Raw genomic sequence first — 13931 nt, 5'->3', positions numbered from 1 at the left:
TATATATATAGCGTAGTGGTTACAAATCGGGCTGCTAACCTCAGGATCAGCAGTTCGAAACTACCAGCTATCCTGCGGGAGAAAGATGACACAGCCTTGGAAACCCTGTACAGGGTCTCTATGAGTTGGAACCGACTCCACGGCACATAACAACAACAACAATATATATATGGAGCTCTGGTAGCGTAGTATACACACATACACACACATATATACATACACACATTTTGTTAAGTGCTGTAGAGTTGGTTTTGACTCATAGCGACCCTTTATAGAGTTTCTGAGGAGCAACTGGTGGATCTTGAGCATTTTTTGTTTTTTTAACTTTTTATTGAGAATTGAGTGGAGGCTAACTGACAAGATCATCAGCTTTACATTCAACAAATCCTACACTTTGTTTCATCTCAATGATTAAAGTCCCCTCCTTCCACCCAACACCAGTTATCATGAGCATTTTTGGTCCTGGATTTTAACCTGTTAACTTCCCAACTAAAGCCCCTAATTGTGAGTATGCTCTGTGAGTTTGCTGTGACCATTACAGTGTGTTACTGATCCCCAGCAGAGATGTGGAGAGTGCTGTGCAGGGATGGTTGGCGTCAGGTTGGTAAGGAAGGCTGGAGTGTAGAGGCATAGGAATTGGCCTTGGTTTGCTTTGAGGTTGATTCTCCTTCCTCCTTGTAAAGTCAGCAGAGGTCAGATGCACTTCCATGCCATTCTAGCACCAACCTAAACTAATACAAACAGATGTAGAAAGTCGAAACAGACCCATCACAAATAAAGAGACTGAAGATGTCATCAGAAACCAGATTGCTATACTTGGGAATATTGTCAAACATTCAGAGGAGAGTTGACACCAGTTCTATTTAATCTCTTCAATACTACTGAATTCTTTTTATGAAGCTAGCATAGCCTGGATACATAGACAAGGAAAGGTAGCTCACAAAAAAGAAAAATTATAGCTCCATCTCCCTCATGTACATAGATGGAAAAAGTAGCAACATCAAAAAAAGTAGCAACTACTGTTGGCTAGTAGTCTAGCCAATAGACTTTTGTAACATATCAAAAAAAATTCACACCGTGATCAAGTGAGATTCATACAAGGATGCTTCACATTAGAAATTCAGTTAATCTACCATATAAATAAAACAGTAAAAGAATGACAACTATTTGCATGATCATATCAATCAATGCAGAAAAAGAATAGATACACTCTGCAAAATAGTAATCAAGGACATAGGCAAAAACCCAAGAGCCAACATTCTTCTCGATGGAGAAAGACTTGAGAGGCTTCCCTTGGAAATTGGGAACAAGACAAGGATGACATGGTCACCATTTTAAATCAGTCTCATACTAGAAGTTCTACAAGAGCAATAAGGGAAGAGGTAAAAAAGAGTAATCTGATACAATTTGATGAAGTTGACCTACACCTATAGATACAATCGCTCAAAAGAGGGAACAAATTTTTACAGTGAGCATTCCCACTTTCCCACCCCCTTGATACACAGGGTAGACAGGGACAGGCAACTTGGACATTGGCTACCTAAAATGGCGGGGGGAGGGCTACAAAAGCAAGAAGTGACTGGATTACAAGCTTTCAAGAGGGAGCCTAGACATTTGACCTAGCCTCAATGACTGGGTGATTAGAGCTCAACTAGCAGAAGAAAGAAGAGGAAAAAAAAGAGTAAGCTGATACAGTTTGATGAATTTGACCTACACCTATGGATGCAGTAGCTCAAAAGAGGGAACAAATCTTTTTTTTTTAATGTTTTATTGCGAATTTTGTGATAGAATGAATGTAAAACTAATGTTCTCCCATGTAAACTATCGTATATTGCCTTATTGCCATTGTTACAATCCTCTCCATGTATCATCAACCAACCAAAGGGTATACCCTGCAAGCCTGCCCCCCACACTCCCCCGGTCTTCAGCACACAGTCCCTCTCCTTCTCTGGATCTAAAGTTCCCAGCTGCTCCATCGCTCCACGTCATCGTCTCTGCCTCCATCTCAGACATCACTGCTTCTCTGGGTAGGGTCCCACTCTCTGCTCTTCTCCGTTGATGGTCCTAGGGACCTCTGCTCCTAGACTGGAAAATTAATCACTCCCCTCCTTGCTATAAAACGTCTACCTTTACATTTCCAACCCTCACAATTAGTCCTGATAACAATTATTGACTATTGTATCACAAGAGACCCATCTGCATTTCATTTCATCAGCCCCGCCTAGACAGATTGGATACTACTAGGTTCAAGAGGGAACAAACCTTTAAATAAAAAATAAAAAAAAAAGATGGAACCTAGATCCAGAGGTCACAGAGAAAGGTAGAATCTCCACTGAGTAGTATTCAATCTCTCTGGGCAAGGCTGGTGAAAGGAGATGGGGATAGCATTCATATGGTACAATAGTGAATAATTGCTATCAGGACTGACTGTGAGGGTTGGAAATGTATAGGTAGACATTTTGTAGCAAAAGGAAAGGAGTGGTTGACTTTGCAGTCCAGGAGCAGAGGCCCCTAGGACCATCAAGGGAGAAGAGCAGAATGTGGGACCCTACCCAGAGATACGTGACGCCAGAGATGGAGGCAGAGATGATGACATGGAGAGATAGAGTGGCTGGGAACTCTAGACCCAGAGAGGGAGAGGGGCTGTTTGCTGACGAGTAGGGAGGGCAGGCTTGTATTGATGATGTGTAGAGAGGCTTGTAACCATGGCAATGAAACGATATACAATAGGATGAATGTAAAGCTAATGTTCTCCCATGTAAACTATCATACAATTCACAATAAAACAGCAATAAGGCCAGAAATAGAAATGGAAAGTATCCAAATCAGAAAGGAAGAAGTAAAACTACCACTATTTGCAGGTGACATGTTCCTATGCATGTTAAGTTCCATTGAGTCAGTTCCGACTCATAGCAGCCCTGTATAGGGTTTCCCAGGAGTGACCTGTGGGTATGAACCGCCAGTCTCATGGTTAACAGTCAAGTGCTTACCCTACACACCAGAACTTGATCTTATATATAGAAGGCTATAAAGATTCTACAAAAAGTAATTGCTAGCGCCGATAGAGGATCAGCACTGAACTGTGAAACACAAGGTCAACAGTTCAAATCCACCAGCTGCTCCTTGGGAACCCTATATAGGGTCGCTGTGAATTGGAACTGACTTGGCGGCACTTAACAAGAAAAACAATGCCAATAGAATAATTTAGCAATGTGTCAGGATACACTATCAACACACAAAATTTCGTTGGATTATTTTATATAAACAAAGAGTACTCCAAAAATGAAATCAAGGAAACAATACCATTTACAATAACCCTCAAAGTGATAAAATACCTAGGAATTAATTTAACAGGGGACATAAAAAAACTCACACAATGAAAATTAAAAATATTACAAGACTGAAAGAGACCTACAAAAATGAAAAGCCATCATTTGCTAATGGAGTAGAAGATTTAATGTAGTGAAAATGTCAATTCTGCTTAAAATGAACCACAGATAAAATGCAAACCAACTACATTCTTAACTGAAATGGAAAAACTAATAACCAACTTTATATGGAAAGGGAAGAAACCCCAAATAGCCAAAGTGAAATTTAAGAAAAAGTAGAAAGCAACAGGCCTCTCACTCTCTCTGGTATGAAAACCTGCTATGCAGCTCCTGAAATTCAGTGATGGATCCATGGCTCAGCAGAATAAAACTGAGAACTCAGAATTAAGCTCAGCCATCTAGGGACATAGTATCTTAAATGACCTCATATGCAAGCGAAAGCTGGACAGTGAACAAGGAATACCGTAGAAGAATTGAGGCTTTTGAGTTACGGTGTTGCAGGAGAATATTGAAAGTGCCATGGGCTCAAATGTACCAACAGATTTGTGTTGAAAGAAGTGCAGCCAGATTGCTCCTTGGAGGACAAGATGGCCAGACTTCGTTTCTCATACTTTGGACATGTTGTCAAGAGGGACCAGTCCCTGGAGAAGGATATCATGTTTGGTAAGGTGGAGGGTCAGAGAAGAAGAGGAAGACCCCCAGCTAGATGGATTGGCAAAGTAGCAGCATCGATGGACTCAAGTGTGGCAACAATTGTGAGGTTGGCCCAGGACCAGGCAGTGTTTTGTTCTGCTGTGCATAGGGTTGCTATGAGTCAGTACCGACTTGATGGCACCTAACAACAACAATCTATGGACAACTGGTTTTCAATAAGGGGTCCAAGTTCACTCAGTAGGGTGAAAACTTGGTTATCCACTTGCAGAAAAATAAAGCAGGACTATTTCTCACACTATACACAGAAATTAACTCAAAATGGGTCAAAGAGCTAAATGTTAAAACTAAAACTATAAATTCCTAGAAGAAAACAGAGAACTGTTGACTAGTCTTTTCTAAAAATAGAGTAGTAAACGTAAGAAATACATGAATAGAAGAAGACCAATGATGTTTCATACAAATTAAAAGCTTACGCTCACCAGAAGACATTATAAAGTAAAAAGACAACCTATAGAGTGGTACACAACTTTGGAAAAAACAAGGGTCTAATTTCTAAATGTATAGAAAACATCAACAGTACAATAACAAAAATACAGCCCAATTAGGACATGAACCAGAAAAGACATTCAAGTAGCCAACAAACAGAAAAAGATGCTTATTGTCATTGGCAATAGAGATGAAGTCAAAACAACAATAAGATACCATCTTACCCAGCTAAAATGACATTGATAAACAGAAAAAAAAAAAAAAGCAACAAATGTTGGGGAGGATGTGAGATTAGAACCTTTATGCATTGCTGATAGGAATATGAAATGATCCAGCCACTCTGGAAAATGATATGACACTTTCTCAGAAAACAAGAAATAAAACTACTGTACTATCTAGCAGTTCCATCCCTAGAGAAGTACCCATGAGACTTAACTATGGTGACAAACAGAGATGTGCTCTGCTATGGTTATTGCAGCTTTATTCACTGTAGCAAAGATTGGGATCTTTGGATCCGTGGATGAATAGATGAGCAAAATGTGGTGCATACTTGTACACATGATGGGATACTGTGTACAAGTATGCACATATATGAAGCACCAGCCATTCCTTCCCCAACTGTCGCTATTCCTCATTTGGGTTAGATCATTGTTGCAATGGCCACACAGAACTCAGACACCATACTCAGAGTTACGGTGTTTGTTTATTAGGGAAGTTACTGTAAAGTACAGTGGCATTGGTTTCAACTCATAGTGACTCTGAAGAGGGTTTCTGAGGCTGTAAATCTTTATGGGAGCAGAAAGCGGAGTGACTGGTAGAATCAAACTGCTGACCTTACAGTTAGCAGCCCAGCTTGTAATCCATTATGCTACCAGGGCTCCTTATTAGGGAAGTTATCAGGTTACAACTCTGGGTCAGAAATGCTCAGGGCACAATTGTTCCACTCAACTGTTGATAAATGCCCACAGGACACAACACCACTCCACCATAAGCTTCAGCCCAAAGGCACTTGGCTCTATCTCCGTGGTCATCAAACCTAGCTTAGTGCCTTAAGGTACCCCATTCTACAAGCAAGCTTGTTTCTCACTGAAAGTCACTCAGCTTTACTTGTTCTGTGGGCTGGGAAGCTCACCACTCTGTCTCATGCTCTGGCTCTTGGTTCTGCTGCTGCTGCTCCTCTGCCTTCTAGTGTCACAGTTTTCTGACCCTGTGTCAAAGATGTTCAATGTGCAAGGATGTCGGGGTCCAGAGCTACCCTCCACTTGTAGCTCTTCTTGTTTGATGGTAGTGAGATCCCCTCCTGCTTCTGAGATGGCTCGTTTTAAAGCCATACTAGAGTTTTCAAGTTTTTACAGTTACAAGGAACTCTGCTAACCATCACAGCGGAATCATGTCATCCTGTCAGTATCTTCTTCCACTTTCTCATACCCAGACCCAGCAGGGCAAAAACCTTGTTTGGCAGGACTTACAGACTATGACTAGAAGCGTCATTAGAGAATTCACTACCCCACACCAGTGATGAGACTGAGAAACATCACGTTGATTGACTGGGAAGGCATACTGCTAAGTGAAATAAGTGAAACCCAAAAGGGCAAATATTGTAGGATCTCTCTTTTATAAGGAGACAAGCATAGAGATATATAAAAGAGACCAGTGTTCACTGGTAGTACTAATGAGTGTATGGGCACGTGTATATGTGTATAGGTCTATAGGTCCATGGGTACATACAGGGGGATACACAGTGTACACAAATAGAAGTATGTCTAAGTAGAGGTATCTCTGTACAAACATGTATTCATAGGAGGCAATTACAGGTGCTTCTCAGATACAACTGAACAACTTGCACACTTGGATTTCTAAGTGTGAAGTCTTAGGACCTTAGTCATACTAGACAACTCAGTCAGCTGACATAGTATAACTCTAAAGTTTATGTTCTGCATCTTAGTGAAATAAGTAGCATCTGGGGTCTTAAAAGTTTGCAAGCAGCCTTCTAACATAATAATAGTAATAATAATAGAAACTATTGGGTTCTATTTGTCAGGAGCAAAAAAGTTAAGAACAGGAGCCATGAACTCAAACTCCCCTGAGGATAGAGAAGCTAGATGGTGCCCGGCTGACCGGGGCCACGATGGTTGAGCCTGGTTATAGTTGGAGGGAAATGCAGAGCAACACTCACCTGTGAAAACAGCCAGGTTAATAGGAACACTGAGACCAGAGGATTCGTTAAGACTTGTTTTGAGACACTCTTCAAACCTTGAACCCAAACAACCCCAGGATGATCAGCTTTTAACAGAAAAGTGTAGTGATGCACAAAATCCAGGCTCTGGATTTGGTGCTCTGCTAAAAAGCAGCTGTATGAGTCCAAAGGTCAACATTTAATCCAAACAAAGATGGGAAGACAAGGGGAGAGGGAATCTGGAAATGAAATAACTGGATCACAGTGAGAATGTTGACACAACGTGAAACATGGAACTAGTGTCATTTATTGATAAGTTTGTGTGGATATTGTCAAAGGGGAACCTAAGTTGCAGTGTGTTTTTTCAAAACAAACTAGTCTGTGGGAAAGCCTTGCTTTCGGTCTTTAAAGTGTCCTTTGGACGCACGTCTGTCTTTTTCCAGGACAATCCGCGATGACCATGAGTTGCACATCCACCCTGCATCTGTCCTCTATGTGGAGAAGCCGCCCCGCTGGTAAGCCCCTACCACTGCCTGGCCTTGTGGCTGCTTGGAAGGCATAGCCTGCTGCTGAGGGCACAGAGGACAGGTGCTCGGCATACACTGACTTGGTTGCGCTGTGCTGTCTGTAGAGATTCTGCTGTGAGAGATGTGAGGCAGGCCTGATGGCCACCTGCTCGCTCACCCTCTTCATTAGCCTGTCCTCACCACTGACAAGGTGCGAGATCCTGTGCTCACCCAGCTAGAAAGGGCCGTGTGTGGGAGCTCCCTGATCTGAAGCGCAGATAGGCTCTGCTTCCAGGAGCGGAGGAGAGACCTTTGAACAGGGGATGATGATGTGCTGGGGTTGGCACTTGCTGTGCCGGGCATCAGAACTGACTTCGTGGAGGAGAACACCTTGGGTCTGGACCTGGAAACAGAAGCTGTCCTGGCAAAGGGCTTTCCAGACCCGGAAATGGGTTCTCCCTAGTGTAACTGGGTCAGTGCACTTCAAAGCTTTGGTCTCTGGGTCTGCCCAGGGAGAGGTCAGCACGGAAGTCAGGAGAGGGTGGGGGTATTCAGGCATTTTGGTGGCTGTTTGGCAGGTTACGTTTCTGTCTGCCCAATTTAGTAATTAAGTCAAAAAATTGAGCTTGTGTATTAAGGTGTCTTTTCTTTTCATTGTGTTTTCTCTAAATTTATATATTTTGCAAAAATATTGATATACAAGGGATTGGAAGTTTGAAAAACAACTAGTCCTTCACTAGATGATAGATGAAGAAGCCCTGGGACAGAGTCAGGCATTTGTGCAGAGTGGGAGGGGAGACACTGGAGATAAAATGAGAGGACACACTACAAAGTACTTTATTCCCTAGACCTGTGGTTTTCAAAGTGTGGTCCCCCAGCCAACCAGTGTCAGCATCACCTGGGAACTTGTTCGAAATGCAGATTCTCTGTCCCTGCCCAGCAGTCTGTGTTTTAAGTGCCCTCCAGGTGATCCTAGTGCATGGTGAAGTGTGAAATCTACTACCTTAGACCAGGAATTAGACCCTATCCTGTAATCAGCACCGGCCCAGTGGAAGCTTCTGAGTGGGGGCGTGACTGGGTCCCTCCATTGGAACCGTATGTTTTTCAGGATAAATTGAAGAGGATAGCCAAGTCTCAGGTCAGGATCTTTTTTCTAGGGCTTGCTAACATTGGGGTGGCCCAGTTTTGAAGTCACCCTAAAAGAAAAAAGCTTTTCTTTTTCCTGCTTTGCTCCCAACAGGTATAAAAGGCAAAGAAAGGACAGTGGAAATAGAGCTAATCCTAAAACATCCACAGTGTTCAGGTGCCAGAGAAACTGGTCCTCCTCTTGCTGCAGCTTTGCTGAGGGTCCCTCCCTTCACATGGGTCCCACCCCCCTCACTTGTGGAGGCTGAGCAGCCACAGGGTGGCTGAGGTGTTGATTATAAAGGCAGCCCTAAATCAACTCTTCCTGTATATCAGAAACTAATATCCCTACATCAGCTCTTCTGTGCTCCGTAGATCTGGGGATTTGAGATTATTTTCCTGACTTTTTGGTTGTCTGATCTTCACCAAAAGCAAGATCTCTCTAGGTATATTTTTTAGATATAAGTGTAATTTATGTACAATCAGATGCATTTCACAAATGTGCACTCATTCTAACTAAGGCACAGAATATTTTCATAATTCTAGAAAGTCTGTCTCTTCATACTCAACTTTCAGCTCCTTTCAGAATTAGGTAAGCCCTGTTTTTTCCCCCCGTTTATTTCTGAATTTGATAAAGTAATTAGCTGTGTTCAAAGTTCTGTAAATATAGACCAAGGATCCAGATAGATCGTATGCTGATAAACTGAGATGTCCTGGAACTCACATAGGACTTAAGAGTCTTACCTGTAAAATGGACACATTATCTACCCACCACTCAGGGCCATGAGGCTTAAGTGAGCAGCATACATGGTATGGGGAATAGGCTAATATTAAAGGGTAAGGGAAAAGAAAATAACAGTAAAGCCTCATCTCTAATTGTTTGGTTCCTGATTATCATTGAGAGATGGAAAATTGGCTTATGTTTCTTTATTGTTTTAGGGTTATCTACAATGAAGTCATACAAACTTCCAAGTATTATATGAGAGATGTGACTGCTATTGAATCTGCCTGGCTGTTGGAGCTGGCTCCGCACTTTTACCAACAAGGAACGGTAGGGTTGAATAGAGCTTATCCCCCAAACTGTTATCTGTCTCTTTATATTTTGCAAATATACATTTATTCTCTGATTTGATTGTTTCTGCAATAGGGCATTGGGTGAAAAGGTCATTTCCATTGCCCTGGAATATTGGGGGGGAAAGCACTGTGTTATCCCTATCACACTGAAGTTGTCTTACAAAGAACCTCACGACACAGAAAGAAAGTGGCATCTCTAGCTTTTCTTCTCTCTCTCTCTCCTTTGTTCTTTTGGACCGTTTGCAAATAAATTATATCAACTTTGGTATCGTTTTTAGGAGTCCTGGTGGGGATGTGGGCTAAACATTGGGCTGCTAACTGCAAGATTGGTGGTTCAAACCCACTAGCAGTCTGCAGGAGAAGCGTGATGTTGTTTGCTTCAGTCTCAGAAACTGTAAGGAGTAGTTCTACTTTGACCTATATAAGGTCATTAGGAGTCAGAAGTGACTTGGTGACAGTGGATTTTTGAATTTTGGACCCATTTTCAAGGATTGGTACAAATACTCAATGAGGTTTGCCCACAAAGCCCATCAGTATATGTACGAGGTTAAACCCAAGGTCATTTCAGCCGTTGTGGCTGAGCACTGGCATTACTCTCCTTTCAGTATGAACAGTGACCATTGTACTGCAGATTCATAGTTTTGTGTTCTTCATTTTTTCTTGGGTCCACTTTGCCTCTAAGCCCACCCAGAGAGCTTGTAATTTCAGATCCTGTAGTTTTTCTAGTCTGATGTTTCCATTTGGTTCTTTAAATTTCATTTCTGTGTAGATTCTCCGTGTTTCTCTCATTACATCTACCTTTTTCTTTAAATCTTTGAACATATTTATAATTAGTCTTTTAAAAGGCTTATTTACAAATTCAACATCTGTCATGTTTGCTCTGTTTTGCTTTTTGACTGCTTTTTCTTCTCACGTAGGCCACATGCTTCTCATGTCTAGTAATATTTTGCTATAATAGACATTTCAGATGCTATCTTATTTAGAGTCTGGATTTTGTTTGCTTTTCCTTTAAAGAATGTTGAAGTTTTTTCTGGCTAGCAGTTTGATTCCATTGAGGCTTGATTTTTATTATTAATCTGGAGGGCAGATCTGGAGTAGCCCTCCTCTTGATTGGGATGCCTAGTGAGGTGTTTCCACTATGGCAGGTTAGAACTGCAGTGTCTCCCAGCATTAAACACATCCATTCAGCCCACACCTTTTCAGTAACAGTTCTCTGTCAGCCTTATGGAATCTTGGCCTGTGGTGTTTGGCTTAGTATTCAGCCAAAGACTTAAGGGTAGCAGTCTGCAGATGTCTGGGCTCCTGCCTTTTTGATACCCTGACTGTCACTTTCAGCTGCTTCTGCAGCCCTGAACCCTGATCTCTGTTTCCTTCGTGCACTGCTGTTTTCTGGTGAGACCTTCCCTTCCTGTGCCGATGTTTGGACAGTCGGGCCGAGAACCGGTGTGAATGTGGAACTTGCCTTGTGGTTCTTTTTCTTAGGGATTATAGCCCTATGCTGTCTGTTATCTGATGCCTGAAGAGTTGCTTCAGATGTTTTTTCCAGTTTTGTAATTGTTTACAGCAGAAGGGAACTGTGTAATGTTTTCAAACCCAAATTTAACTGCCACATTTAAGAACTGGGGGTTTGCACGTCAAATATGGATTTCTAGTATCTCTCAAAAAAAAAAGAAAGAAAAAAGTTCCATCTGGTGACATTGGGCGTGAGTGTCTGCTTGTGACTGGTCATCCGGCTTGAAGATGTGCTGACCTCAGGGTATGACACTCTTGGTGCCAGCATCCTGCTTCCCTGTTCATTTCAGTGTGAGTGTGTGACTCTGTAAATGGAAGGCTCGTCTTTACCGTTACCTACCCTTCACCTACACCATCACAAACAGGGGCTTGGCCAAGGGAGCTTGCCCCTCTTAAATCTTATGATATTTAAATCTCACCTGGTCAAGGACTACTTGAAACTTAAGTAGTTCTCCACACGTCCTGGTACAGATATTTCAGCTGGAAACCTGATTTTCCGGCAGGGACTGATAAACATGCAGAGTGTGTGGTTTCTGATCTGTTGGACTGATAAATAACCTGAAGAGAAAGAAAATCCATTATCTCAAGATCTCTCAAGTGGAAAGCCGCAGCCTCCAGAAGCCGGAGGGAAGTGATGCCAACCAAGAGTTGGACAGAGCATGGCGCAGGGGTCAAGTCTTCATTGTAGGAAGAAGATGCAGCCCTAGGACAGAGTCAGCTTGGAAGCTGACTGGTTTTCCTGTCTCAGCTCACAATGACCTTGGCTTCCCTAGGTCAGACCCACAGAGTCACAGAGCAAAGAAGGGATGATGAGCTCTCATTTCTAAATTTGCCTTTTTCTCTCCACACCTAGTCATTGAGGCCATTGCCTCCACTTGGGTCACTGCCTGTGATGAGAGTGTGTTTAGATGGGCTGTGACCTTTAGAAATGTGATCTGGATCAACAGCCTCACTGTGCAGTGAGGGTCTTGCTGAGCTAGCTCTGCCCCAGAAACCTGGCCTCTCCTCCACGGAGTAGTCCAAAGGCACTCGTGCTGTGGACTGGTGCTCCACCAGCTCTCCAGAGCCACATGTACGGTAGGCATTCCGTTGTGGAACTCCATCCACAGCCCTCAGCTCACCCCGCTTTTCTTGGTATCTACGGTGACTTTCCACGTCCCCTGGCTCTCTCTCCTGTAAAAAGGCTGGGAATGGTCCAGAGCCCACTTTGTTTATACACAGCATTCTTCCCAGAAACTTGCACCAAAAATGGTCCCACAGGCAGCAGGATGCTGCTATCTTCCATTCCTGTAGGGGTCACTTCAGGGCAAGTGCAGGGAGGAGGGGATTGAGAGAAATTCAGCAAGACCCTCAGCTGGCAAGAAGAGCAGCTGCTTTCCAGCTCTTCCGTTTTTTCCTGAGATTTACAGCTGTCTTTGTAGTCTAGGGAGAATCTTCTTTCTGGGGGGGGGTCTCGCAAGACCCTCTATTTGGGGATCCTTTTTCAGGAGCCAGCTAACAGGCTGAATTGTAGCTCTTTTGACCTGCGTCGTGTGCCCTCTAGAGGTTGTGCCTGGTGGTGCGCTCTGCTCCGGCCCCTCTCAGGACCTGCAGTTCTCTGTTGGCCAAGGGCAGTGCTGTTCTGTAGCCCTGTAGATGTGCTTAGAAATGGATTCAGCCACTGAGCTTCCTGCTCTGCCCACAGTCGGGCTGGGAATTCCTCATGGGAGGATTCCACGGTGTACTAGCGCAGCACGTCTGGGCTGCTTTTGCGGTTTGTTTTTGACAATGAATGGACTGTCGAGGACATTGCACTGGGTGATTCATATATACTGCCGCAAACACATATTTTAGGGATTTAGTACTTTGAGCTTTACTGTAGGAGATAAAGAATAGTTTATCCCTCAACCCCCATGATTATAGAGCTGTGCTTTGTAATTTTTACTGGGAGAAATATTGGGGGGCATGGCATCCCCCACCTGTCTGTCTTGCCAGCACGCCTGTCCATTCCACAGGGCAGACCCTGTCTCTAGCATTGAACACAGCTACATGGCACGTTGAGATGCTTTGTAAATGAGTAGATTATGTTTCTAGGGGAGGATGCCTTTCCTTGCCTGGTCCTCAGAGCTCAGCTGTGCTGTATCTGTGAGAGGGACCTCATCATGCCTTGTGTCTCTGGAGTGGACCTTCGCCAGCCTCTGTTGCAGGCTCAGCCCACGTCTGCTCACTGCAAGCCTTTGCTGCCTTCACTTGTACTCCTTTCCTTGAGGCTGCTTCCCAGGGGACACACAGCCACGATGAGGGGCTGAAACAGGCAGGAGATTTGTTATTTGGCTGATTCAGTGCATTTCCCACCACTGCTCTGTTAGTCTGTCCTACTGTGGTGTGGCTTGTGTGTGGCTTTGATGCTGTCACAGGTTTCAGTGGAGCTTCCAGACGACAGACTAGGGAGAGAAATCTGGTGGTCTACTTCTAAAATTTAGCCAGTGAAAACCTTCAGGCCTGCGCAGTGTGTCTAGAAGTCACTCCACATACCCAGCCGCCACAGTGGTGGCCTTGCGTATGCTCAAGGTCATGAGGATGGTGTGGGGCCAGGCAGTGTTTGCTCTGTTAACTAACAACTGATGTGAATTATGTGGAGTCTTCTTTATTTGTCAGACAGACCCCTACTTGAATGTTTTCTCTTCTCTTGCAGCACCTTTCCTTGAGAGCCAAAAAGGCCAAGGTCCAGGACTTGTGAAGAGAGTTTAGCTGCCGCACGCGGGACTGCCTGGTGCCCTCTCCTCCATGCTGCCCAGGGCTGCTCCAACCTTTGGGGTGGGGAGCTGGCATTGGCTTGCCTGACCCTTCAGTACTCTGAAGCCCTCCCTTTACTCCTTCTTTCCTACTCCCCTCAGCATTGCCCTCCTTGACGAGATCCTGAATAAGTTCTGCCTGGGCAGGCAGCACGGGGCTCTGCACTAGGCAGGCAGGAATCGGTGGGTTGTTTGCACTCACTACCCAGCATGCACTTCAAGCAGGCACACACAGCCCTGGCCTAGCTGGACAGGGAGCAAGGAGGAATGCTCACCATTGAAGGTTGAAGTGGTG

At 43.9% G+C, this 13931-nt stretch overlaps 1 protein-coding gene across 1 annotated transcript in view; it reads left to right on the top strand.

The window, feature by feature from the left end:
• The window catches only part of DHX35 (DEAH (Asp-Glu-Ala-His) box polypeptide 35), a 154721-nt gene extending 141140 nt beyond the window's left edge, over nucleotides 1–13581 (top strand). The window contains exons 20-22 of the mRNA XM_006876636.1: nucleotides 7089–7160; nucleotides 9216–9327; nucleotides 13537–13581. Coding sequence (XP_006876698.1) covers nucleotides 7089–7160; nucleotides 9216–9327; nucleotides 13537–13581 — 229 coding nt within the window. The remainder of the gene's footprint in view (nucleotides 1–7088; nucleotides 7161–9215; nucleotides 9328–13536) is intronic.
• The last annotated feature ends 350 nt before the right edge of the window (nucleotides 13582–13931 follow it).

Source organism: Chrysochloris asiatica, unplaced genomic scaffold (assembly GCF_000296735.1).
Source record: "Chrysochloris asiatica unplaced genomic scaffold, ChrAsi1.0 scaffold00403, whole genome shotgun sequence".
NCBI classification, from domain to species: domain Eukaryota; kingdom Metazoa; phylum Chordata; class Mammalia; order Afrosoricida; family Chrysochloridae; genus Chrysochloris; species Chrysochloris asiatica.
Note: the sequence above shows the minus strand (reverse complement) of the source record. Positions and strands in the feature narration are given on the sequence as shown.